The sequence below is a fragment of the Lathamus discolor genome, chromosome 1, assembly GCF_037157495.1.
Source record: "Lathamus discolor isolate bLatDis1 chromosome 1, bLatDis1.hap1, whole genome shotgun sequence".
Classification (NCBI taxonomy): domain Eukaryota; kingdom Metazoa; phylum Chordata; class Aves; order Psittaciformes; family Psittacidae; genus Lathamus; species Lathamus discolor.
The window spans coordinates 55,124,510-55,149,638 of NC_088884.1; the positions used below are offsets into that span (position 1 = coordinate 55,124,510).

Here is a 25,129-nt window from a genome sequence, read left to right on the forward strand (position 1 = left end):
CAAAAGGTCTTGTTGGACTTTTGAAAGTAAAATGAGACAATTTGGTTTTGAGGAGATACAGTGCCCTCATTTAATGTTAATATTAGAGGGGGAAAATAAAGGTTTATGTTTCAGCCCTGTTACAGATTACCAGGTGGCAGCCAAATTCTTAACAAAAATATTCAGTCAAGCACCTAGCAAAATCAAAACTAAACAAAACAAGCATTATCAATTGGGAATCTAGCAGTCACTAATTCTTTCAGAGATCTAAACATCTTAAGCACTCTGACTTGGAAGGTTAGGTGCTGGTCTTCTGCAAACTGTAGCCCAAGTGCATAATGTAAAAAGCGGATGTTTGGGCTCCTGTTACAGAGAAGAGAAGCAGATGGGCATCCTCTGAGGTGATCCATCTGTCCATGTCAGAAAGCAGGGTTGAGATGGGAGCAGTATCTGGCTGGTGGTATCTTTCTCTCTCTGGTGACTGCTGAGGGAACCAACCCAAATTTTAAGAGCTATATTTTGTCCATGCAGATCCCATCATCTGAGAATCCCCATGATGTAGCAACACAACTTAAGGGCCTGACAAGTGCGTATTTCGCATGACCACAGGTAACTGTAAGGTATTTATACTAAGAAAAAGCTTAAATTGTGTTCAAGAACACTGTTTTCCTACAATTTTACTGTCTCAGTCAATTAGGAACATCAAATATATACATGGCAAATAGCTTATACTCAGTACATTGTGTTTAGATAACGTAAATCCAAAAAAAGGAGAAGCGTTGTAATACTACATATTTTTGCACATTTACAAGCTGTATTTGTAGTGTTGAGTGTATATAAACAAACTGAAATCTGGGCAATATGCCTAGCAAATTGTTATTAATTAACAAAAAAAAAACAAACCAAACAGCTTCAGAAGGTAGAAGAACTCTCCCTGAATTAATTTAAAACTCAGCAAATTAATTTTGACAGTAGAAAGAGAAGAAAACATTTTTAGAGGTCAGACTTTTTTTTCCCAACAAAGTTAAAAATTTGCAATCTTATTCAAGTTAAGGTTATAATTTCAAATATTATCTACTATATACAAGGGATAAATAACCTTAAAGGAAATGCTAAAAATGAAACTTTTAATTTCAGCCCACCCTGAAAGTTCTCCCATTTTCATTTTCTTTAGCTTAGGCGGTAAATGAGGGGGAAAAAAAACCCCACCACAATTATTTTCACATCTCTCATTAAACTATCAAAAGTTCTCATAGAAAAATATTCTTTCCATCTAAGAGAAAAATGAAATTTTTAGGCTTCAGAAATATATAAATCACCATCGTAATGTTAAACAATCATGTTGTATATAATGCCTGCTCTTTGTTTTGTGGGTTTTGATAGTTTTGAACGCACTGTTGGGAAGACAAAATGAGAACAAAATCTTTTATCCAGACTCAATTTCAAGCCAAGCTAGAAACAGAATCTGCAGTAAAAGAAACAGATTTTTTTAAGAAAGTTTTATTTTCATTCATAACAGAATAAAGTTATTCATTAAATGCTTGTAGATGAAAGCTTGGTTAGTGAACATGTTTATCTTTCAATGAGATGTAGTTCTGCAAAATATTTTACTTTACAGTAAATGCACAACCGCAGCAACTTTTGTTACTTTACGCGCAATGTACATGAAAATGCCACATGATTTACAGGTCTTGATTCCATTCTCACTTGTCAGCTTCACAGTGGTGTTGGTTTAGTGGCATGATTCCTCTTGATACTGGCTGGATTCCCAGTCTAAGTGAGAGGAGAATCAAACATGCAGGGTTTGGGTTTTTTTTTGTTCAGGGCAATGAATAAATGTGAGCTTCCCTGGTTCTAGTAGCTTTACTTCATTCTGATGCACATGTTGTGGCCTCTGCTCATTAGCACATGCATTCAAGATCCTGCTAAGTGAAACATAATATACCTGTAGATGAAAGTGCTTAGTGATTTTCGTTGCTTCTGTTCCCACAGCTCTGTGCCCTTAACATCAGCCCTGCATGCCCTACAGAGACAGCACCATGTGGCAGTATATGTTAGGAAGGCACAAAGACTTGAGACTTCACATGTACACGAACCATCTGCTGGCAGCTATAAGCCATGACAACATGTGTCGCGTGCACTTCACCATGATTGGTCAGATCTGCTGAAAGATAGATACTAGAGCAGGAGTGTCCCTTCTATTCCCTGTGGCCCATGGGGTGTCTGCAGGAAAAGCGATGGTCGTGGTCCTACTGTGGAGACTGCATGAATGAGGAGAATTCCTGCATGCCTACTCAACTCACATGCATTACCACAAGGACCAGCTACAGCCACAGTATAGCCCTTATGTTGCACTGATGAAGTCTGAAAATGTTGCAGCTCAGATAGTGTATAAAATGTGACAAAGAACTTTGAATATGGAGTTTCTAAGGAAGCAAAAGAAGCCGATGTTTTGCTCTCTGTCTGACTGCCTCTCCCCACCTTGCTCCAGGTACAGAAGCATGTCACACAGTAAGCAGGTATTACAGAGGTAAGCACAGTATGTAATTCTTCCCTAAGGAGTCACACTTCTGTGTGCTGTGAGCTAAAGGAGGCAAAGCTGCCTTTTGGACTTCGGTTAAACTGGCTGAAGCTGGCAGCCCGGATCTTTCCACCTTTGGTCCCACTTTTGTTTTTTTCCTTGTCACGTGCAATAAAGCTTTCAATCAGCTTCAGTTTTTCATGTTCTTCCTTCAGAAAGAAGTCAACAAGCATACTTTTCTCCTTTTTGATCTGTTCACTGATGTCCTTGGGGATGTCAGGAATCATCCAGTCAACCAGAACACTGAGGAACATCACCAAGTTCTGCAAACACAACAACAGACATGAAGCAAGTATGAAAAATCAAAAATACTCACACTAGATCAAAACCAAACTTTTTCTATGGCTATGAGGCAAATATCAAACGCATTTTGGTGATGGCATGCAATATTAAGCAGTTGAGTAAGGCCTGAGTTCAAGAAACAGCTCATGTTTGCGAACACCACCATCACCTCTTTGGAGATGCCAAATTAAATACATGCTTCTGTTAGGTTTGAGATGGGAAAGAAGTTGGATTCATCAAATGATTCATTGCCTAAGTAGCTAAAACAGCCTTATTCCTTACAGGTGTCTGAAGTTGCTAGGCTCTCAACACCAAATTCATTGAGACTGAATTTGGAGTCGATTACTATAATGGCAACATCAGTGAAAGCACTCTCCAACATAACCATACCCATGTGTTTCCAATATGGCCCGGGCAGACAGCAGACAACTTTCGTGGTCATTCTACCCTCAAATCCTTCTGTCTGCTGGCAAGTAGGATTTTATTACACTCTGCGCCATGCAAGCCACAACCCTGAACCTCAAGTGTCAAGGTCATCATAGGTGATGTTCATAATACAGAGGCAGGGAAGCAGACTAGGCAAGAAGTTCTCCTTGTTTGTGAACTGTAGAGATAAATTATACCTTGAGGTTTGTATTATCATCATAATGATTTGAAAACTGCTGTGTTGTGTAATGCCTCAAAATGTGTCAGAACATTTGCTGACAAGGCTACTAGCATGAATCCTCTGTCCCCATTTAAGACAATGGAGCTAATTAGTCAGGGAATGTACTCTGGCAGAACAACAGGCAGGCTATTTGAAGCCCAGCATAACCAGTTGGTTTAAAATGTTTAGCAGCCAGTGGTGGAAAATTACAGAACAGGACAAAGACAGAAAAAAGAAGCAGAAGATGGCAAGACTCATGGTCACACTTAGGAATATTTGGCAGGTGAGGAGAAAAGACAGGAAGATTTCAATATGAGGGGTAGGGCCAGTTTGACTATGGAGGTATCCCAGATCATGGAGGAGAGTAGAAAGCTTCTGCCATTTGGAAGGCAAGTCATGATAGTAAATCCCTTGCTGATGAAATCTCCACACTGGGGAGAATTTACTTTATTTACTTGCAGAAAGTAGCAAAAGACCTTGGAGGATTTACTATTTCTGTTTGATTCTTGCTTTAGGTAAAGTACAGCACTTAACAAGCCTATACAGCATTTATGTGTTCAAAGGTGCCCCTGAGAGTAACAACAGCTGATAAAGTCTACTTAACTGAAGCATCCAAAAACCTGGGGCATTTTAGGTATTACTGTTAGTGTCAGGGCCTAACACAGGCTGTGAAGCTTCCCTTCCTTGAAGGGAAAGGAAACCCCTGAGGAAGTATTCTGCAATGCTCCAAAGAGAGAACTTGTGCTGCAGCCCACTGGCACCTCAGCAGGCTGGATGCAAGCTGAGTATTTGAGAACAGAAAAGCTCTATTGGACATGGGCTTCTTTGGCACATGAATTTCAATCCATTTGTTATGATATTTCTGTGACTGAAATTGCAGCAACTCAACAAACTTACCTGAAATAGGATAACAAAAGCCAAGCGAGCTGATAAGACTGCCCAGTACTGTTTAGAAAACTCATACTGATTTGGGGACCAAGGTGGTTCTCTGTAGTCTTTGAACCTGTTAATGGAGACAGCTCAGTTATGACACAGTTCCACCAGTCTCCTCCTTCACCAATTCCTTTGGTTAACGTGATTTTCCAGTCACAAAACCTAAGGAATCAAATCCTCCAGATGTTGCTGCTTCATTCCTTATTACGAAACACAACTCCAGAATTAGAGCTGGACTATCTCCACTGAATTTAGCAAGATTCATCTGGTTTTCACAGTTGTAACCAAAATCAGAACATTGTTCTAATGTTGGAAATTTCCAGATTTTCCTGGCTTTACAAGTGTCCCCCTTTTCTTTTTTTCTTTTTTAATGTTAATTTGATCTCAGTGTAGAGGAAATAAAGTGTCAAAATCAACGCACAGAGGTAGTTCAAGGCATTTTCACGCTAAAGGAGACAAGCCTGTGTTCGTCTCACCTAAACCTTGATTAATATAGGTTATAATTCAGCCCACATAAAATCTGACTCACTCTTTGGTGGTTCTTGTCATTGCATTAACAACAGGGGGAGCCATGGGTAGGGCACTTCCTAAATTAACTGTCTGGCCTCAGACAGGATAAAACAGAGCCTTAGTGGTTTGGTGTATAGAGTGGTGATTTTAGTATTATCATCAATCATTTGGAAGTAAACAACAGGCTAATAAAAGTCACAGATACTCCTAAATTGGAAAGTTTTGCAAATAGCAGGAAACATGGGAAGCAATAAGAAATACGGACAGGAAACACAATGAGAATAATCTGGGGAAATGGAAAATAATTAAAAACAAAACAATTGAAGGATCTTTGAAAGGATAGAGTTTGAAAGAAAATGCAGTGAACATAGCCTGGAGCTTACAGTAGCCAGCAAGTTAGCACAAGTCTGAAATATTGCAGCAGGACGGTATGACTTGTGGATGTGTAAACAAAAGGCACAATGGTGCTGGGGGGTATTAGCCCTTCTCTGAACAGCTCAGGTAAAACCACACCTGGAATGCTTCATTCAGGCATTCAGCTGTGGGGATTTCAGAGTTAAAAAAAATAAAAAAAAAATAAAGGAAAAAGAAAAAGGTAGCAACAAATTGAAGGCAGCTCAGCAAAACAATCCAGGGGCTGAGGAGGCTGGCTCACCAGGAAGGATTAAAGAAGAGCACATTTTGGTAAGCAGCAGCCACAGTTGGACATGATAACCATGCACAAATTGTGCCCTTAGGACTGAAAGGGATAATTTAGTGCTGTTCACAATGTTTGACTAGGAGTAATGGGATGAAATTAAGAGAGGGAAAAATCTGTTTTGAATACCACAAAACCCGTCCTGACAGTAAGATTCATTAGACTGTGGAAAAGCCTCCGTTGGGGGATAATGGAGAAGGTTCATATATAAAATCTGTCAGTTCCAGTTTGCAGGTGCGCTTACCAAAATTACCTTCGGGTTCTATCTGCATGGTTTTGCATGTTAAATTATACATTTTCAATCACACAGCCCCTACATCCTGCTCTTTCCCCGCCAAGAAATTCAGACTGAAATGCTGGATGTAATTTTGTGCTGCACCTTCTGGAGACAAAGGACACAATGTACAACTCACGGTGGGGAGAGAGGTGATGGAGATGAGGAGAAAACACTCAAATTTGGGTCTGTACTAATTCGGGGAAGCACTATTTTGACACATTTAGACCCTTGATTATTTGTTTTATTCAATGGTGCATGCACAGTGGCTGAGCTCTCTGTCCTGTCTTACACAGGACTCCTGTTTGGTCCTGTGCTGTGCCTGCACTGTGACATTCCTACTCTGGTACCTTTCTGTACAGTGTGGGCTTTCGCATGCTGCTCAGATCTGTGCACAGGGGCTGCAGCAAGGGCCAGAGTCAGTTCCCTTGAATCTAATCTTCTTGAACATCAAAGCCAACGAAAACCATTGAGTTTGTGGTGGATTTTGCCTAGCACTATAAATCAGTCGCAGTCTTGAAATGGATCCCAGGTTCACCTGGAAGGGTCACCAAATGTGGTGGGGTTTCCATTTAATGTACTCTGAGCTTCACAAACTATGTAAGTGTTGCAGCACATCAAACCCCATGGAAATTTCACCTGGCTCAGATGGAAATCACACTGCTTATGATGCTGAAATCTACATTCAACAGAACACTAACAAATGATTTATGGTGAAGTGAGATGTTTTCAGAGCTATGGACAAGGTGGCTGGGCCTCCTCCCCACCACCCTTTTTAATTATTCTATGGCACATGGGACTTCAAAGTGCAATAGTCCGTGCTTTTCTAATCCACATATAGTTTATTTTTTTAAAAAAAAAGACCATCTTTTCCCTCACCTCTTCAATTCTTCATGCTTTAAATATTTGATTCAGCAGGTATGCCAGGAACAGCAAATGACCCCTGCTACATAGACTACAGTGTTTCAAAAATAGCAAACAACTCTACTTCCACTGAAAAAGGACAAGAAGGTGAAGTAGTTAACGTGCTTTATGAACTGAGCACAGGAAAGTTCTGAGGGGAAAAAAGAAAAATGCACACTGAAAGCACAGAAATGATGGGGAATGTATAGATGGCAAGACTTAGAAAAAACGGAACTGAAGCCAGAGCTAGGAGAATTCTGCTAGTATATTTCCCAAGTATATTACATGGGTAAACCCTGGTGGAAAAAATCAAAATGTATATGTAGGTAGAAATGCAAATCAGTCCAAATAAGCTGATCTGTTTGATATACTTTTTCAGCTGGTCTTTGACAAGAAATTGAAAAAAACATGACTGAATTAGAAGGAAGTGGTGCTTCAGCAATGCAGGAGTATATAAGAATTGCTCAGGGGAAAACATTAGAATCCACAACTGATCACTAGGAGTAGATGAGAGGGACTAGCAGAGCCCACAGGGAACAACATTTTGAGAAAAGAAAGAGGACAGACCCCAGGGCATTAAGAAAATTAATTCATTCAAAGACATTTTATACATTTGCTGAATATTGGAGCAGACTTGTGTTAAGGGAAAAGTCCCTTTAATGATTCTGTATTTGCTGCTTTCTTCTTTCCAGTGTGATCAGCATGCTTTCATGTATTCCAACACCATACCAGATTATAAAGATTAAAAGGGCTAAACCAATAAAAATGTCACATAACCTGACAAGATTTGCTTTGAGTTTGCCTTCAGCTACACAAATGTTTTTCTCTGAAAAACAACGTTACAACTAATGCTATGCGTCAGAATGGTGTTAGAGCAATGTTTATTTGGAAGCAGCGTCAAAGAGCTCACAGCATTGTTAGAAAATGCTGCCCAAAATATTCAAAGAATGTTTTCTGGATGTTTGGTGGGAGAGTTGTTTCTGGCTTGTTATGGTTATTTTTAAGATACCTTAATCTCTCTCAATGCCCGTAAGGAGCAAAATGCGGGCTTGTTGTAACCACATTTATCTCCAGAGGTCACAGAAATCTAAGAATAAAAGAGGTCAGCTTGTTCCCAACATATTTGCCAGAAACAGAAAAACAGATTTTATTTCCAGCTTAAGGGACAGTGTTTGTTCCCTGTCTCTTGGGGCACAAGCTAGATAACCCATATTTTATCACAGTGATGGCTCTGGCCAAAACTGAGATTTTGATAAGATTCAAATGAGGCGGTTGATAATGAGAAACAGTGAATATGAATGCTGACATCTTTTCCTAATTGTTTCAGGATAATGGAACAGAAATTCTCTCACAGTTATTTCTCATTCAGACTACTCCATGGTCAAATATCTAGCATATGCCCCTTCTTTGCTATCAATTTTATTTTTTTTTATTTTTTTTTTCCCCTCAGTGACATAGATTTGATATTATCAGGCAGGGACCACTTTTATATTTAGTGTAGATTATTCCCTTCTCTCTTTATTTTGGCTCTGTTGAATCCATTCTAGTCTGAGGAGGGCATTTAATCACTGTTATGATTGAACATATTTCCAAATACACTGGCAGTCATACATCATAAATAGTGGCCAGAGACTGAGACCAGGTAAAAAGCAGCAAAGTGAAAGTAGCCAAGTCACAGCAAAGTAGGAGAACTATATGGATCAAGATTCTTGAAGGAAAACACTAATTTGGGGCTATAAATGAAAAATTGCTAGCAACTGAAAGGAGAAAAGCTTTTCACAGTCTTACAAGTCTACCAAAAAGTACAGAGGTGCTGCATATTCTCACATCTAATAGTACACTAAAAATAACTTATAGCAACACACTGAAATGGAAAATAGCAGAGTTCAGAGGGAATAACATTTTGACAAAAAGGACAGGCCCCTGGTTTAAGGTGTTTTACCATATCTGCCACTCATTACTGGTCTCCATTTGGACATCGATCAGCTGACCCCAACTCTTTGAGCGTGATGACCCAGCCAATATTCTCTCTCTTTACCTGCTTCAAAATTAGGAGTCTTATGTGTGCACCTAGCCTCTGTTGTATTCAAGGTGAAAAGGTAGGTACATCCCAAAGGCAATCCTAAGAGCAGCAGGGGCAGATAAATTTCACAGAATCACAGATAAATTTCTTCATTATTTCTTTATTAAGAGCATTATTTCTTCATTATTTCTTCATTAAGAGCAGGGGGCCAGATTTCTCTACATTTACTCTGCTTCTTCCAGTGAAGGAACTGAGATGAATAATTTTTGTGGGTTATAGTTGGGTGAGATAAATACCCTGCTTAAAATCAGTGGGGTCCAAAGTATGATTACAGTGTGCTTGCACAGCAGCAGAAGATAAACATGTGCAAGCTACACTGAATGCCTATTTTAGGACTTCTTTCTTGAAAATTATTACCTTACAATATTTAATATATTATCATAGATGACCGTTGATTTGTAGGCCTCATGAACTTCCACCTACCCCTTCTCAAGTTACTTGAGCAAAACATCTTATTCCCTAATAAAATCAGAATGGAAAAAAAAACTGATTTCATGGGAGGTAGGTATGTAGCCTACATTTAGAAGTGTGCAGTCATTCAGAAGCAAGGGAAGTTTTTGCCTACTTCAGGAACCTGGCTAGAATGTGATTCCTTAAATAATCAGTGAAAAGAAGTGTACTGCTCTGAAGGGCGATTTACAGCACCTGTTAGAAGGATAATGACAAAATTAATTTCTCTCTTTGCTTTTAAGTCATTATTTTTCTAAATTAATTTATTTCTAGAAGGGTAAAATCAGCAAATATTTAGAAATATTTGAATTATGTGGGGTTTTTTTTTAATGAAAAAAAGGTTGATTTGTTTGAAATATTTTCTTTCCCCAACTTTAACCTGAAGACAAAGATTTTGGTAGCACAAAAATGTGCATCCTAAGAAGCATTAGTTACAAGCCTTCTACATCAAGCCGAGAGCTGTTCTTGCTGATTTGTAGAAGAAACTAATAGTTATGACTTAATAGTAACCCTACAAAAACCTTTCAGCTGCCTTACCTGTCTCTCTCCACTCTGTAAATACAAATTCTTAAGAAACTTTGAATGTCAGACATGCAGAATGTAGGGCTATTGGAAGTAATAATGAAGAAATCTATATTTTAAATGCAGATTTATCAAGGACAACTAATACAAGTGAATGGGAGGAAAGAAAAAAGAATTCTGAAGCTCTAACCAGAAAACACTACTTGATATTTACAATATCTACAATACTAGCAGTATTTTCTGCCAGTATCTGAGTATTCACTGGTCAGTATTGCAAGAAAAGGTGAAAACAGCTCTTTGAATTTCTGCATATTTTTATTAAAAAGTAAGGTTACTTTGTGAGCCCTGGAACCATGTTAGTGATTTCTCATGCAAACTTGGAGTACTCCATAGGTATCTGTACAACTGGAGCACTAGGCTAGACATTTTGACCATATTTTGAAGGATGTCAAGCCTTATTTCCCTAGTCCAAAAAGATGAATATAACATAGAAGACATGCAGATGGGGAATGCTGCAGGTTTTAAAGATGGGCAGAACATATTGAAAACTCTGTAAAGTAAACACTGAACTTAACAAAGAAAAAGAAAGCCTGGTTCTAATCAGTGGGTGTCTGCTTTAAAAACTCATTGTTTTTAGTGAAAGTTCTGTCTTTTAATAAAGGATATTTTTATTCAAGTAAGTCTGCCGAAATTCTTTTTTTTTTTTTTTTTTTTGCCTTTTAATGCACTGGGAAAACCCTTCTAAGACCTTCTAAAAGCTGTACTATTAAAACAACCTTTCAAAGCCAAAAATATTGTCAGTTCCCACTTGGAAAAGTTTTGTCTGACAAAATACCCTCTGACTACGCAAACTCTCATTAGAAGTACTTTACCTGCAGAATAAAACATCCTGTGCAAATGGGGAGTTTTCTGGCTGTGTTCCTGCCTTGAGATGACTGACATTGAAGTATGACAGCGTGTGATTGATGAAGCCATGCATGGTTCCATTTTGACTGTATGCATATTGATACATAAGGCGTGGAATGAAATCAGACGTGACAGCAATTACAAAAGCCTGAGAGACAAAAAAAGCCAACCAAACAACAGTGTCATGAATCTATGTCTAATGTGCTTCAGGTTAAGTCCATTCAAATTTTAATTTTCACATTCAATTAAGTGTAGAGTAGTGAAGTGTGAGTTAAATAGCCAGACCTGGTACAGAGCATATATAATTGCACAGTAACCTGCTCTGTCTCTCTAGGGAAATGTAGCAGTTAGGGAAGTGCAGCATTTCTTAGAGCATAAAGTATCCAATGCAGTTAATGTAATGTACATTTCTCCAACTATTTCCATCCCTGGAGCCATTAGAAAGTTTATCACTAGTTTAAAAAAACTACAACAGGACATAATAGCTAACTGTTAGAATTTGATGTAGATACACATTATCTGAAAGAAACCAGTTGGGTGTAAGGTAGTCGTCTTCCATTTCCCCCTCTGTACCACACATCTGACATGCAGGTATACAACTGGTATAATTGTGAAGTGAACCAGACACTGAAGTATCTAGCTCATATCAATAGGAATTCATTAGATTTGTTTAAAACTACATTTTGCTAAACAGTTCCTCTGCACTAGTCTTTCTCAGATGGACAAGCAGATGTGGGCATTCAGTATTTTTTTAAATTGGATATACATATATTTACATTTCTGTCAAGAAAAAGCATCTAACTGATACTTTAATGGAATCCCCAGGAAATAAAGATATTCAGAGTTTGTTTGACACAGAAAATAATCAAGGATCATAAATCTTCAAGCTATATTTGGATAAGACTGAGAGGCTGCAGCACAGATCAGTGCTGGAAACCTCAGATCTATGCCTGACAGCAAAATTATGGATTTGTGCAGGGCTGCACACATTTCCTACCTTAAATCCTGGAAATTGCCGAGCCGTAAGTGAAGAATGCTCTACCCAAATCAGAAACACTGCTTTTCTGGAGGCATTACAGTTCTCCCAGTTGTAATGATAGCTTACATACTGCTACAGAGTGCTGTTGTGCTGGAAGCTATTGTGCTAAATAAACTGCGTATCACTTCTGTACAAGTTTCCCCTTCAATAGTGAAAATCATCTGCTTTTTTAATGTGCTTTGGTATCTTTGATATTTTGTGTTTGGATTCATTGTTCTTAAAGGATCTTCTCCAAACTAAATTCTATGAGTTTATGATCTGTGATTCAAAATGCACTAGATAGCATTATAATTGAACTCCTAGGTGCAGAGTCTTTTTTATCTTAAATCATATACAGAAAGTTTTTACGTAAGGAATACATGTAGAACAATAAATGCAGTATATATGTATACTGGACACACATTATGTTGATGAAATCATTCATTCTCTACAAAAGAACATATTTTTCCATTAAGATTTTGTATCCTGGGGAGTGTGTAGCCCAACTCAAAGGAAAAACAAAAGCTACTTTTACAGAAATACTCTGTGATAGAAATTATGTTTAGGGATTAACCATACTTGTATATAGCAGAACAAATGCTAGTGCTATCTGGTTAAGAAATTTCTGTTCCTATAATCTAGGACATGATATATTTACATCCTTTTTATTCATACCAGCAGTTACACTAGCAAAGTAGCAGCAAAAGGCATAGGTACGAAAGAAGTTGATCTTTGTCTATTATCTGGACTGTTGCCTGGTTACATCCCCTTCACTGGTTATTCTTATATGAATTGGACTTCCTGTTCTATGCAACACAAGGAAGGAATGAGATGAGTGAATGGTGATCTTATTGGTAGTTAAATCATATTTTACACTTCCACAGGAATGAACCAGTTAATTTAAATTTTACTGTATTTTATAGCCATCAAGACTTCACTTTTAAATCATGCTGGGGACAGTATAAGCTCCCAAGATCATCTTTAGAATCTGATATAGCAGAATACTTACATTAATGATAACTGAAAGCTTTCCAATACAACTCAAAATGTTATACCAAATTCCTGTAAGTGAAAATAGAACTCATTAAAGGATTTATTACCATTTTTGCTCTATCTTATGAAATTTTTGGTGTTATCTTCAGTTTTGAGGGGGTTTGTTTGTTTGGTTTTTTTTTTTTTTATTACTTACCTATATCTTTTTCTCTTACTGTGTCTGGTCTCCTCAGTTCAGTAACAAACTTCTTTGCATCAAGCCGGACCTCTATGATGTTGTTCAGGAGAGCAAAGAGAGGTGCCAGAGGAAAGGAGGCAACAAAGAGTGTGACAAAGCCAAACTGGATAACTGGAAGAGAAACGTGCAATGGTTTTTTTTATGACTTCTAAAGAGATCTGGTAAATGCAGCTGACAGCAAATCATTGATGATGAGCTTTGTGGGTTACAAAACCCAGAAAACCACTTCACAACTTGGCCCCAGTAATAAATATCACAAAACAAGACTATGAAAGAGAGAAAGGTTTGTCAATATGCTTTATGAATGTTTCTAATAATGCTTCCAGTCTCTAGCACAATCACAAAGTGAATAATAAATCTAATGAAGGACAACGAGTTTGGAGTGTATTATTCTGTATTTACACAGAATTAACTGATTAAGACTGCGCTGTTCTTCCGTGCCCTTTTGCCTGTAAGTAAAATGATACACAAGCAAGCAAGAGGAGCATATATACAAATTGTCACTGTTTCTTCCCAGCTTCCTTTGGGAAACTTGGTGGCAATCTGTCAAGAGCAGTATCAGGGTAAGTATCTTCGTGTATGCATAAGCCTCTGGCGTCATATAGCATTTTTATTCCTCCTTATGTGAGTTATACCCTCCAGAATTAGAAATCTTCCTCTTTAAGTCCTAGGGGCTTAAATGCTATTGTCACTTTTTTTTTTTGTTTGTTTCTGCATCTTCAATGTGGATAAAGTAGCTTGGGAGAAAGAACATTAGTGCTAAAGGACAGGTAGTACTGCAATGAAGTACAGACCCAAGTTCCCCATGGTTCCTGGAACAGATACATAACTGACAAGCCTGGCTTCTTCCACAGGGGAAAAAAAGTGTTCCCAATACCAGACTGAGTTCACTAGAGAGTTCAGTTCAGCACCCATTGTATAATGACCTAAACAAAAAGACCACTTTATTTTCTGAATGAATTATACCTATTTTCTAGGGCATGGGATGACCTGTCTCCATGCAAACAAATTATCTTCTAAACAGCTAAGGAACTGATGCCACCCGGCAAAAGCATAATGCTGACACAACTGTGCTTTTCTGAGAAGTCTCAGTGCTCTGGAGATGCATGGAATAATGTAGCAGAAAACCAAGTTCCTCTAAACAAGCTTCTTTGGGGAGGAAGGGGGGGGGGGGGGTGACAGCCATGGTATCCTTAATTCTCCTTTCTTTCAGTGGCACTTCAGGATCTCTCCTGTCTGGGTAAATCTCATTTGGGTATAATTACAGTCTGAAAAGTCTGTGTCTTCCATGGAAAGCAGGAGGAATCAGCAGTGAATGTTACTCATGAGACCGGACCATTTCCTTGTAAAAATGCTACCTTATTTAAAGTAATATTTCAGGGAAGTGGGAGAGGTTTATTACCCCAGAAAACTAAGTAGAAGAAGAAACAAACCAAAATGCATGCTGCCCAAACACATAGACAGTAACCCTAATAAGATTAAACAAATAAATCTAAATGTGATTTACACCTCACAATTAAATAAGTAGTAGTATAGAAAAAAAAAGGTGTTGAGGCCCTATTCATTGTGGTTTCTTTTTTAGGCAAATCCCTGTACAAGTTCCCTCTCCACTATTGGGAGGAATCTGTTGCACTTTTTGTGAAAATCAGAGGCTAATATATTACAACTGTTTAAAATAATTTCCTTAGGCAGTCCTGTCACAGCCTACAGCTTACTGATAAAACAGCTTTCTCCAGGATCTTGTCTTATGTGCATCTTTTTTTGTGTGCAGATTGCAACTCTTCTGACTTTTGAGCTTTTCTTTTCTCGTTTACGATATATTTTCACAGTAAAGTATTATCTCTGTACATGTATATGGCCTTTTGATTTTCATTCTCATTGTTTTGCTTCGAGATGGAGAGCATATCCTATCATACACTTAGATGGAGCTATTTCAAAGCATAAAAACATCCTAACCTTGAAATAATAATTTCCTGAATATTTTATGTTCTGAGTCAGGAAAAAGAATTAACAAGGAAATAAAAGCAGATGTTAATGCCAAAAAAATCTGGGAAATGCTTAGAAAAATACATAGCACCAGAATACGTCTTATTTGTTTTAAGTGAATTTAGCAGGAAAAGAGCTGGGAGGATTCTGTTAAAAACAAGAAGGTATTCTTTAAGTACAAACCACACACGCATTTGCTTTGATGTTGTTTGCAGCCCCTTTATTCATTGCCTGGGAAAATGCAGTTTAATTTTTTTTCAAGTTCATGAAAGAATGTTCAAGGTATGCAAAGGACTTCTGGACAATTTTGGAAATATGTCTTCATAGAAAACTCTATGCCAGAAGTGTTTGTGTGGCCATCTTGAAATCTCTTCTGTCTTCTAGCCTTCTTTTTACGAAAGTGTGAATGATGCAGAAAACAGGCAAAACCCCCATGAAAACAAATCCAACCATGCCATAATTTAGATGTTCTTGAGTAGTAAACTAGCAAACCATCATTCAAAACAAGTAGCCTCTGTAAACCTCAACAATTTAAAGGCACTTGTTTAGTTTGGTCAGAAATAAAAATAAATAAAGCTGTTTTGACTACAAAGGAACTGTCAGCTCTACAGTTCAGGTCACAGAAGTAACCTAGTTGCAGCATCCTAGAGTTCTGTGGATATCTCTCCCATCACAGCGGAAACATTTAGAATACTTTTAGGGCACTCATAAATACTGTTCCGTCCAGGACAGCTGACACCAAGACACCTTTTTGCATTCACACTTATACCACCAGCTCTCTACACAAAGCTCTTCTAGTGTTCATTTATAACCCTATGACTCCATATAGGAGCCTACCTGAGTTGGGTGATTATTCGTCTGAGGTTGGAGCCAAAAAACTAAAGAGAACTGTGCAAGGAGCTGGACCTCTGGACAATCAGCCTTTTCATAGCTTTCTTACTTGCCTGGTAGGCCAGCCTGGAGACAACAGAAATGAGCATCACCCAGCCTCATGGCACAAGCTAGTGAAGAAAATGATTGCAGGTTGTGTATATGAGGAAGCCAAGCACATGGGAAATAACTCCTCCCAGGGCATCAAAGAAGGACACAAGATGTGCTGTCAGTGACACAGACTGTATTTCCAATGACAGAAAATAACCAAACCACCAAACTATTTTTGTTCAAGTCTTCCTTACTATCTGACTTAAGCAGGCAAGAGGCAAGGCAAAGACAGCTCATGAGGTCCTTAACACCTGATGTCACATCTGCAACACCTCATCCAGGCTTAGGCTGGCTTGGCCCTGAGACAAAAACTGTGAAAAACAAAAGCTTCAGGAGAAGTCTCTCAGACCACAGCACTTCTCAAAAGTTCACTTTTCACAGAAGCTGTTCCTCTGTGCACAGGGCCTGAACAGAACCCAACGCCAACAAAGACATAGCACACACTGTCCCTCTAACTCTGTCCTCCAAATTATGATTAAGAATTTAGAACAAGGTTTTTAAATTATGGATCTGGAGAGTTCTGGCTAGTATTCTTGAGCAGCGTAAATCCTTCCATGGGGAATATTACTCAGGTTCTACCAGATTTACACACTGAATAGTGTGAATAAACCTAGGTCTTTTACATCAAAACTTAACATAAGAGAAGGTAATTTGTTAAGATTCTGTTGTGCCTTTGTCTTACTTCTGTGTCAGTAGTATTTGTCATAGGATTGTCATAGGATTTACTTCCATTGTTACTGGAAGTAAACAATGGAAGAATCACTCCTGTGCCATCACTCCATTTTTCCAGGTTCTAAGAAGGAACTATTCAATACATAGCCAAACCTACCTGATAAACCAAGGAAAAGCTATAACTTACTACTTTACTTTTTGGTAATAAACGTATATAACAAGCCTAAACACAGCAGGCTGAGTTGGTATTTTCAAATCCATTCTCATTATAAAGATTATACAAAAATGCAGGTTTCTCTTCAATGATTCCTCTTTTCTTTTCTTTTCTTTTCTTTTCTTTTCTTTTCTTTTCTTTTCTTTTCTTTTCTTTTCTTTTCTTTTCTTTTCTTTTCTTTTCTTTTCTTTTCTCTTTTCTCTTTTCTTTTCTTTTCTTTTCTTTTCTTTTCTTTTCTTTTCTTTTCTTTTCTTTTCTTTTCTTTTCTTTTCTTTTCTTTTCTTTTCTTTTCTTTTCTTTTCTTTTCTTTTTTTTCTTTCCTTTCCTTTCCTTTCCTTTCCTTTCCTTTCCTTTCCTTTCCTTTCCTTTCCTTTCCTTTCCTTTCCTTTCCTTTCCTTTCCTTTCCTTTCCTTTCCTTTCCTTTCCTTTCCTTTCCTTTCCTTTCCTTTTTTCCTGCCTCACACATTGCCTTTTTGATGGATTTTCCTGCTTTAGGGGAAATTCTTCCAAACTTCTGAGATTAATCCTTACAGTAGTCGGTAGCTACAAATGCGGGATCTGATAATTTTCTTCTTCAAATTCAAAAGGGAGTTTTGCCCTTGATTTTTAATTGAAGTTCATGTTCTCTTTGAGAAATAGTGTTTCCAACTAATTGCCACATGAACTTTGGACTCTTAGACGAGTTAGACTGGAGAAGGGAAGACTCAATGAAATAAACATCTGAGTCATCGCTGATGTAATTTTCATTTCAAGAAAACTATAAATTTCAGAAATTCACATGCATAATTTAGCTGGCTTTGGAGCCCATTTCATAGTTTGTCTAATTAGCAATATTTATTGCTACTCTAAACATCAATTTGCTGCCAACTCTATCACTTCAGGCTAGTTACACATGTTGCAACCTTGCTACCAGCTGGATGAGGAAACTGCTATATATGCTATATACTTTGGGAATTCATGTGGTCTGGTATATTAGGCTGGGTCAAAAGTCATTGCACAGTTTTAGAAACAGGAAGTACTAATGACAAATCTGACACATGTTAACAGCGTCAATTTATGTTTCAGAATTCCTTGAACCAAACTTTCTGATCATGCAGAAACAGTAAGAGTATCTTTGCTGAAGAGTGTCTGCTAAAAAATACAAATATATATATCAGTCAATAATATCAAAACAAACAGTCATCAGGAATTTCACTGGTGCAAATCAAAACTATGTGCAGACATGCTATTGACTGACAAAGCTCATTCAAGAAAGAAGTTCAGCACAGTCTGCTGACAACAATCACATTCAGAGTTCAGCTCACTGAAGAAATGACCCACAAAAGCTTTCCCCAGAAAGAAACTTAAAGGTTTATTTGCCATGGTGAAGTGTTAACCTCTTCCTCCCACACCACTGGCATCTTTAAAATGCCACTGAAGTCAATAGAAGTCTGCCTGACTTGCAGACTTTGGGTTTTTTAAAAGTAAATCATAGAATCATAGAACCATAGAATGGTTTAGGTTGGAAGCAACCTTTAGAGTCATCTAATCAAACTCCCCTGCAATGAACAGGGACATCATCAACTAGATCAGGTTGCTCAGAGCCCTGTCTAACCTGGCCTTGAATGCTTCCAGGGATGGGGCATCTAGCACCTCTGTGGGCAACCTGGCTTAAGAAGTTATCTTCACTGCTTTCCAGGATGGCCTACAGCTCACTGTGCTGCTTTTCCAGCAGATATCAGGGTGGTTGATAGCAAGATGAGAGCTTGTGAATGTGATGCCTTGTGTGGCTGGAGTAAGAAGGCTTCATCAACAGACTTCCCTTGATCAGGTGGCCTGTAGTAGACAGCAACCTCAAGGTTCCCCTTGTTGTGTCAGTCTCTATTCTTACCTATAAGCTTTCAATGTGCTTGTGGCTATTCTTCAGAGGCAGCTTTTCACTCTCCATCCATTTCTTGATGTAGGGAGCAACACCTCCACCCCTTATTCATTTCCTGTCCCTTCTGAGCAGCCTGTAGCCATCAACGGCCACACTCCATTCACGGGATTCATCCCACCAAGTTTCAGTAACTAGGTCATAGCTTTCTAGCAGCATGGTGGCTTCCAACTCCTCCTGTTTGTTGCTCATGTGTTGGTGTATATATTGGTGTAGAGGCACTTCAGATGGGCTGTCAGCTGAGCCGCCTTCTTAGAGGAACACCCCTTAATTCCTTTGAAGTATTCCACTGATGTTTCCCTGTTGGCTCCTATTAGCTCAGCAGGCCCTGGCTCATCTCCATAAGACTTCAAGTGTGCTCCAGTCTAGCCAGCATGACTCAGAGCAACAGGCTAAGGGACCCTGTTAGCACCCCATCCCTCTAACACTGGTGTGTTATCCCATGGATTGTCACAGGCTAGTTTAAAGCTCTGCCAATGAGCCTCACTAGCTCATTAGCAAAGACCCTCTTCCCCCTTTATGAAAGATGGAAGGCTAGCAGGCCTGGTGCCATCTAGGCCATTCCATTATCGAAAAATTCAAAAGTGTGGTGGTGACACCAGCCACACACCCATGGCTGGTGTTATTAACATGTATTAACAGACTGTGTCCATCTGTTTCTTTCAGTGTCACTGCCTGCAACAGGAAGGATAAAAGAAAACTAATCTATACTCCAGATTCCCTTACCAAATGTTCCAAGACCCTCTTTTGATCTGTTTTGAACTATGCATTATAGCTTCACCACCACCCTTGAGTAATAGTCTGAGGGCCATACCAGACTAGGAAGTTTCCTAGTGATGTCCTTAACCCAGGGCCCAGGGAGGCAGCAGACATTTCTAAAAGGAGGTTCTCTCTGGTTTATTGGACCCTTTGTCCCTGCAGAAGGGAGTCACTTCCAACTATATCCCATTTTTTCTTCCTCTTGGAGATGGTTGTGATAAAGGGGGTAGGCCTTTCTGATCTCTCCAAGGTTTCAGGCTTCCTCATACAAGAAATCAGAACTAAAGAATATCTTAGCAGCTTTGAAACCATAGAATCATAGCATGGTTAGGGTTGGAAAGGACCTCAAGATCACCTAGTTCCAACCGCTAAATGGCCATTCCAAGATAGACTGAAGTAGGACAGTTATCATCAAAATCTCCTTTAATTGTGTCATATCATACTGCAAAATACATCCTGAGACCACTACAAACATTATCCCTCAGACGACTTGTGATTTATCAGAGCTAATCTGCTTAATAAGGGAACGCAGAGAGAACATATGACTTGCCACTTGGGGAGTGGGCCAGACTCCAGGTTTCCATTAGAAAGGACGCATGTCAACCGTTTTGATAGAAATCAGTCAAAGAGATTCTACATAGGCACAAAAGGCAAGGACTGCCTGTGATTAGGTTACAGCCTGTAGAATGGTAGACCCAGAGTCAAGAGTCTCAGCTTGGTCAGAGGTTTTCTGTGTAGTCTTAAAGATGCCACCTACCTTTAAAAGGAGGAGCACCCTGGCAAGACAACCCTAAATGTAGCAAATATTTACACACAGATCTATGCCTGTTTCTGCATGAAACCCCATCATCATCTGTATTGGGAACCTAAAGGCTACAGTAAGCCCAGACTACAGTTTTTTATTCAGCTGCTTCATTCCTGGTTGAGCAGATAGCCACTGATACCAGTGGGAGCATGTCTGAGTAAATCAGTGTGATTAGGAACTAAGTTCTGAAAGAGCAGTCAGATTTCTCCTCCTTAGCATCACACCTCTCCTTACATTCTAGTCACTCCGCCTTTTTAAGCAACTCAGTGAAAGAAAAAAAGCTTCCTTTGCACTTGCTGCATTGTTTCCCTTCCCTCCCCCTCCCAAATCAAATTTAGAAAAACAGGTAAATAAGCTGTGTAACTGCTTCTTGCCTCACCATTTCAGCTTGATGCCCTTCACAGCAATCTCAGCTGACAGGTTCAGTGCTGAGCTGTACAAAGTGCTTCCTGCCAACGTGGGTGGTCTGAGTCACTCCACAGTGAATCTGACAGCTGAGTGCAGTGATATGGACCCGGGGCAACAAGCAGGCTGTGGAGGTGCAGCTTGGGTTTCATTTGCTGCACATTTGTCTTTTATCCCACGGGTAGGGCATAGCTTGCTGTGGTGCACTACAAGGCTCAGTGAGCTAGTCTCTTCACTTGAGAAGCTAATTCTTGTGTTGTAGACAAATGTTTAGATTAGTAATTCATCCATTCATTTGTGGGGCATCTATCTCATTATTTCTGAATGACTGCAGATTGGGGCACTCAACATTGTTTATGATCTAGGCACAAGGGACTAATCTAAAACACAGGCTTAGTGTCCAGTGATTTATAACATAAGTAGCTTAGACCCTGATACTACAAGTTATTCCAACAAGAAAAGCCTTTGCATCCAAGTAGTGTCCTTATCAATGAATCAAGGGTAATCTCCTACAGAAATCTCAAATCAGGGTGGCGGCATCATCTCAGATGCAATGTGAGTTTCCTCCCACACCTGAACACTTTAATTGGGTCCAGCTACAATTATAAGAAATAAAGCAGCAGCATGTAATATTCGGAAGGTGGAACATTCTAGTTCATAACACACTCCAGGCTCTATCATGTTTCTATATCAGTCAGCCACACCTCTCAGCTATCACAGATCATACTCAGCATTCTCTAGCCCATTATATAGTGAGAAGAAGTCTGATTCCTCCTTAATCTTCCAGTGGCTTTTGCTGCAATTAGCCATTCATCCTGTAACTGATCATGAACTCTAGTTCCCAGAATTAATAAGATCAACTACTACAGATGTGCAAGGACAAGAAATTAAATACTTATAAACAGTTGTATTTATTCTGTTTATTACCAATAACTAAAGGTCCTTGTCCTTAGAGAGAACTAGCTAATCAGGAAATTTTGGATGTCAAAGTGCAGATGTTTTTTAGTTATGCCTGAGCATAAAAACATATGAAAATGTTTACAAGGGGAAATGTCTATAATTTTTCATTATTGTTTAACTCAAAAATTGCAAAGAAGCTTGCTTAAAGTTTCCAGGAGGAAAATAATCTCAGGCTGAAGTAATGTGTGGAAAAAAAATCAATCCTAAATGAGAATTTTTCAACAAAGTATCATCATGTGCAGAAGGGGACAAAGTAGTAGAGGCTGCAACACACAGCCAGATCCTAAGGTGCATTAAAACAATTGATAGGGAAATGACTGGCGTCCTGTTGGACAGCATGTTGAACATGAACGAACACTATGCCATAGCTACAAAGCCCAGTGGCCTTCTGGGGTACATTAGGAAGAGTACTGACAGCAGGTCAAGAGAGGGAATCCTTCCTATCTAATCAGTACTACTGTGACCGCACCTAGAGTGCTCTTTCTAATTCTATGCTCCCCAGTAGAGGAAAGACATGGACAAATTGTAGTGAATCTAGTGAAGAGCCACTAAGAAGATCAAGGGATTGGAGGACCTGATGTACAAGGAGAAGCTGAGAAAGTTGGGATTGTTCTGCAACTGGAAGAGAAAGTTTAGGGGATTTTACCAGTCTTGGGTGGATTAAAGAAGACAGAGTTAGACTCTTCTCAAGGGTGTCCAGTGAAAGGACAAGAGGCAAAGGGCACATACTGAAATATAGGAAATATAATTTAATATAAGAAAAAACTATTTTACTGTAAGGGTGATCACATACTGGAGCAGGTTGCACAGAATGGTTCTAGAATCTCCATTCCTGAAAATATTTAGAACTCAACTGGACAAGTCCCTGAAAAACCTGCTCTGACTGAACCTGCTTTGAGGAAGGGGATGGACTAGATGATCTCCAGAAGTCCCTTCCAACCTTATCTATCCTATTCTGTGGCTGAATGGTTCCTATGCACTTTTCTCAGCTGGAACACTGAATTCTTGCAGTATAAGTATTAAACAGATACTAGGACACATCATTGCTCCTATGCTGATGATGTGGTATCCTCATAGCCCTACTATGTTGCATACGATTTCTGCAAACTAAAGTGTTTTGTTATTTTTTCCCCTTTATCATGACAATTTATGATATGCAGTCATATAATATATGGTGATTGGTAACTATGGGTGTTTCAGAAAGGGAGAGGGAATTTGAAAACTTACTCATTTCCATGTATTCTGGAGTTAGCCCAGTGAAAGGTTCCAAAGTGTAGTCCAGATCCCACTGCTGAGGGTCCTTTGATTGGCTGGTGTTCACTTCCTTTAGCTCAGTTCTTTCATCCTTCAGCTTCCTGAAGAGTTTCTTTAGCTTCCTGAGAAACAAAAGTTCAGATTGAACCAAGTCCTTTTTTTTTTTTTAACCCTACAAGATTTGGCCCAAGTTTTTGCACAGCAACATAAAATATGGACTATGTTATTTTGGTGTCCAACAGGCTTAGTCTGCACCATCTTTTAAAGTTCTAGATGTTGCTTATTGCCAGGTGACAGGCTGCTGGATTAAGCAGTTCCTATTTTCCTGCGTCAAGAGAAAAGTTACAACAGCATAATGGTGTTGAACCCAGTACTTTTTAATAACTGTTTCTCTCTAGATGTGTTGAATGGACATCTTCCTGAAGCTCAAGCACCTTCAGGCCTAAATATTGATAAAAATTAATACACTCAAAAACAACACACTGAGCACTTCTCCCTTAAGAAAGAAAGAAAGAAGAAACAAACAATATACCAGAAGGTAATGTGATATCTTCATTGAACATATCTAGCACAGGTAAATTTTTCTCTCACCATGAAGCTTGGAAACTTCCAATATAGTATACTTTTAAGGTCAAAATGACCAGACATTATGCCAAAAAGAGTGCAGGAATGTACTTACGAATAGTTTAAGCATGAAACCTGCTTGTCGTTCAAAGTAAAAAGAAGTAAGTACCTCTGCTAATAAATCTGCAGCGCCAAAGAAAGTAGTGTCTCCAAGGTACTGATAGGTCCAAAGCCTCTCAGGGCTCCAAAAAGGAATAATACTGACATAAAGGCAGCCCTGTGACCACCAGGAAACACCCACAACTCTTCAATTCCAGTGCTTTCCTGTCACAAGCACATATACCCGAGTCTATCTAAAGAGACATAAAAAAGATGCCGCTTCTGAAAGCTTAAAGGGGAAGCACTCTTTAATTAAAATGATGTTGGAGCTAATAAAGACAACAAAATATGTACCAAAGAAATGTTAAACATAAACAATGTCTTAATTTTACTAATGGCCTGTCATCCTGGAGAAACGCAATCTCCTTGCTTCTACATAACATGCAAACAGGGTTTAAAGTAACAGAGAGAATCAGATTCACAAGAGTTTCAGCAAGGTCAGCAGAATTTGGTCTCAGAGAGGTATACCTTTCCTGTCAGCACAAACAGAAACCCTACCTTAGTCACTTCACACTCTTTGGATTCAGTAACAAATTAGTGCTAAAAAAGTGTAACTTGGGATGCATGCAGTAACAAACTCTTCAATGCTCCACAGAGCAGCCCCCACTGGAACTCACTGGGGAAGAACTGGAATTCACTGGAAGCCACTGGAAACTACAAAATTTTAGAACTCCTAACATAAAACCTGAAACATTTGTTGAATGCTTATGAGAATAATTTTGTATTTCAGAAGTAACTATTTTTCCTGAGAGCTTACTGAACATGTATACAGCAAATTATGCACATCTATATAGACCCTGAAATATGTACTTCACCATGAGTTAGATTCTTTATTTGCATAACAGTATAATCTTCCTTAAGAGGTTTCTTATAAGGGTTTTAGAGGTTCTGAGTTTTCCTTCAGATATGTCACAGTGTGTATAAAGGTGGAACACTGAGCTATCGGACTACTGCTCTTGTGGTGAAACTTGGAAACCTCTGATTATCTCGCAAGCCCAACTCTGCTGATGAGTTTTCACTGCCTCCAAGCAGAAACACAAAACCATTTAAGTAAGCATAGATCGGTTATATCTCGCACGTCCTTTAGATCAGAAGAGGTCGTATCAGAGTTTCTCATTTGGACCACATTTTACAATAACATAGTTCATTTTGACCAGATTATAAATTACTCACATGGGTGAGAAATTATTTGTGCAAGTATTTCTTTGGACCTCAGCATGAATAGTAGTATCAACCACTCTCCTACTGAAATGGGGGTACATATTTCACAACACTGACAAATACATTAATCCCTTAAGTAGTAAAATCCCAGAGTAGAATGAATCCATCTCCAAAAGAAAAGTATTCCCAGTGCCCTCCCAGAAATGACATTTAAAACACATACACATCAATAACTTCATGCTATTTTATACAATGAGAAATTCCCATGGAAAAAAAAGT

The 25,129-nt window shown here is 38.8% G+C and overlaps 1 protein-coding gene across 3 annotated transcripts in view; it reads right to left on the minus strand.

The window, feature by feature from the left end:
- Positions 1–1,349: 1,349 nt before the first annotated feature.
- Positions 1,350–25,129, minus strand: part of ANO2 (anoctamin 2) — a 167,655-nt gene continuing 143,875 nt past the window's right edge. For 2 of the 3 annotated variants that reach the window (XM_065665065.1, XM_065665067.1), the window contains exons 20-25: positions 22,940–23,088; positions 12,974–13,126; positions 12,794–12,846; positions 10,733–10,914; positions 4,386–4,491; positions 1,350–2,823 (exon numbers count right to left, since the gene is read on the minus strand). In XM_065665065.1, coding sequence (XP_065521137.1) covers positions 2,542–2,823; positions 4,386–4,491; positions 10,733–10,914; positions 12,794–12,846; positions 12,974–13,126; positions 22,940–23,088 — 925 coding nt within the window. In that variant the 3' untranslated portion in view covers positions 1,350–2,541. The remainder of the gene's footprint in view (positions 2,824–4,385; positions 4,492–10,732; positions 10,915–12,793; positions 12,847–12,973; positions 13,127–22,939; positions 23,089–25,129) is intronic. The other variant, XM_065665066.1, reaches the window with a different exon arrangement.